Source organism: Protomyctophum bolini (assembly GCF_963924005.1).
Source record: "Protomyctophum bolini genome assembly, contig: SCAFFOLD_644, whole genome shotgun sequence".
Lineage (NCBI taxonomy): Eukaryota > Metazoa > Chordata > Actinopteri > Myctophiformes > Myctophidae > Protomyctophum > Protomyctophum bolini.
The window spans coordinates 2,009-5,000 of NW_027665799.1; the positions used below are offsets into that span (position 1 = coordinate 2,009).

The following is a 2,992-nucleotide window of genomic DNA, read 5'->3' on the forward strand; positions in this document are numbered from 1 at the left end:
AACACCAGCCGCTCTAGGACCACTCCTCCCAAAGACAAGACCCCAGCCCCCCCACCATGAATCTAAACCTATATCCTCAGCTCTGCTGGAACGCTAATGACAGCCTGACATTTGGACTTACACAGCATTTGAACCGATGACCTATTACCTATTGATCTGAGGAAGCGATAGATTATAACGGGGGGGGGGGGGGGGACAGCATGACCCCGGGTTGACACGACACGGCGTCCACGCTTAGTCGCTTTGTAAAAACGCTTCGGATACAATATTAACCAGACGACGACAAGAACTAACGGACTACGGCGCGACCTAAAAAACCTTTTGGAACGACCTGGTTTGCGGAAATGGAGTCGGACAGAGTCACAACGAATCAAACGATTTCCCCCCGAGCGCGGCACGGCTGCAACTCAACACTTTCCTATTTCCTATTAGGGTCCTGGGACTAATTGCGATTAATTTAGATGAATTAACTACAAAAAAAACGTTTCTCACTGGGCGCGTTTTCTATAGTAGGCCTACTGAAAACTGGAAATAATAAAAAGTCACCCCATTTTGTGTTGCCTAGAACTGGAGGTCTGACAAAAAAACAGTAACAATATGAAGTAAGTACAGCTTTGTGATGTCACTGAGATGTACTTGTTACTGTTACTAAAAAAAAATCAGACCTCCAGTTCTAGGCAACACAGAATGGGGTGACTTTTTATTATTATTTCCACAACAGGTATATTAATGACAGTAAAATGTTGAAAATGAGTGGTATCCTGTAGTCACTATTCATTGATTCACTGGGATACCAAAAAACATTTAAAAAAAAAGGTTTCTCGCTGTTCTCGGGTTGAATATTGATATGCGATTAAAATGCGATTAATCTAGATTAATTAACTACAAAGCCTCTGATTAATTAGATTAATTTTTTTAATCGAGTCCTAGCTCTAGTTCCTATATAGCTCCAAGAGAGATGGGTCAAATGGGTCTATAGCTCTAAAAGAGATGGGTCAAATGGTTCTATAGCTCCAAGAGAGATGGGTCAAATGGTTCTATAGCTCCAAGACAGATGGGTCAAATGGGTCTATAGCTCTAAAAGAGATGGGTCAAATGGTTCTATAGCTCCAAGAGAGATGGGTCAAATGGTTCTATAGCTCCAAGAGAGATGGGTCAAATGGTTCTATAGCTCCAAGAGAGATGAGTCAAATGGGTCTATAGCTCCAAGACAGATGGGTCAAATGGTTCTATAGCTCCAAGAGAGATGGGTCAAATGGGTCTATAGCTCCAAGAGAGATGGGTCAAATGGGTCTATAGCTCTAAAAGAGATGGGTCAAATGGGTTCTATAGCTCCAAGAGAGATGGGTCAAATGGTTCTATAGCTCTAAGAGAGATGAGTCATATGGTTCTATAGCTCTAAGAGAGATGGGTCAAATGGTTCTATAGCTCCAAGAGAGATGGGTCAAATGGGTCTATAGCTCCAAGAGAGATGGGTCAAATGGTTCTATAGCTCCAAGACAGATGGGTCAAATGGTTCTATAGCTCCAAGAGAGATGGGTCAAATGGTCCTATAGCTCCAAGAGAGATGGGTCAAATGCAGAGAACACATTCCACTGCTGTGACGTGTGTGACAAATCGTACGACTTTGATAAGCCGGTGTCAGGTCTCATCACATCTTCGGACTCTTCCCACTAGTTGGCGACAAAGCAACGATTTGGACACCAACTATGATGTCATAGTGGTGACAGACAGACAGACAGACAGACAGACAGACAAAAGTCTAAGTCTAAAGTTGAGGTCGGCTTAAAGTTTCTCTCAGCGCTTCACGTCAATCAATCAATCAATCAATCAATCAATCGATCAATCGATCAATCAACCAATCATACGTGTTTGTTTCATCTTGTTTCATCCCAGCAGCCATGCAGCCCCAACGCCGTCTCACTAAATATTCTCAGCACACTCCTCTCTCTACTCGATAACAAATGATTTCTCTTCTAACCGCTGACAGGTTTCTATTTCAAAATGACTCCTTCCGTTTGTTTACCCTCAATGCTGCTGCCAAGAAGAATTAAGTAAACCTCAACAGTTACGCCATAGAATAGATGCTGCCCAAAAACAGGGTCCATTGATTCCCGGGAGAGGAGAGGCTAAATCAGGGGTTTGACTTTAAAAATGACAAAAGTGCCGCGCTATGAGCTTGTAGGTCTGCTATTTTTTGAAAAATCGTAAAAAAAAAGTGGCACAAATCTTTGAATATCTTTCAGAGCCTGCGACGTTTTTAACTCATATCTTTGCTTCTGGGAGGGGGGGGGGGGGGGCGGGGGTCCCTGGAACAACATATTTTCAGAATCTCTTTGATATGAAAATGTTTGAGAACGACTGACACATGAAACATTGGGAGTTTCAGAAAAACTGTCAGGAATTAGAAGACATTTTGTATAGAATCGTCCTCCGGTCTAAATGGGCTAAAATGTGAAAGGATTACGGTATATTATACGGTAAGGATTACGGTAAGGATTACGGTGTACTCACCGTGAACTGGATTTGACAGCCTCCCATGATGTAATCCAGGAAGGAATACATCTTAATGATCTGTCAGCAGAAAATACAAAAAAAGAAAAAAAAAAACTTTAGGACATGTTAATGTTATGGGGGAGGAGTAGGGGGGGGGGTGGGTGGGGGGGATTAAACAAGGCTGGAGTGTTCTTTTCCCTTCAAGGCATTTGCATACTTCTAGCGTATAGCAGTAAAATCTGCCTTGATATTTTAGTATTTCTTTGTGTACAGCACTTTGTTTCAACCTTGTTGTATAAAAATGTGCTTTAAAAATGAAGTGGATTGGATTGGATAGCTTTACTTAGCGGGAACCCCTTTTGGTGTTATAGCATTATGTCGTGCTTTAGCTATTGAAAAATAGCAGACCTACAAGCTCGTAGCGCGCCACCGAGTGGCGCGCTATGAGCTTGTAGGTCTGCTATTTTTTTTTTTTAAATCGAAGAAGGACTGACAT

General features: G+C 42.1%; 1 protein-coding gene across 1 annotated transcript in view; it reads right to left on the reverse strand.

Annotated features, from left to right (window-relative positions):
• Positions 1 to 2,514: 2,514 nt before the first annotated feature.
• Positions 2,515 to 2,992, reverse strand: part of LOC308312157 (copine-4-like) — a gene marked incomplete at both ends in the record, with an annotated part of 27,517 nt that continues 27,039 nt past the window's right edge. The window contains one exon of the mRNA XM_080794553.1: positions 2,515 to 2,574. Coding sequence (XP_080650679.1) covers positions 2,515 to 2,574 — 60 coding nt within the window. The remainder of the gene's footprint in view (positions 2,575 to 2,992) is intronic.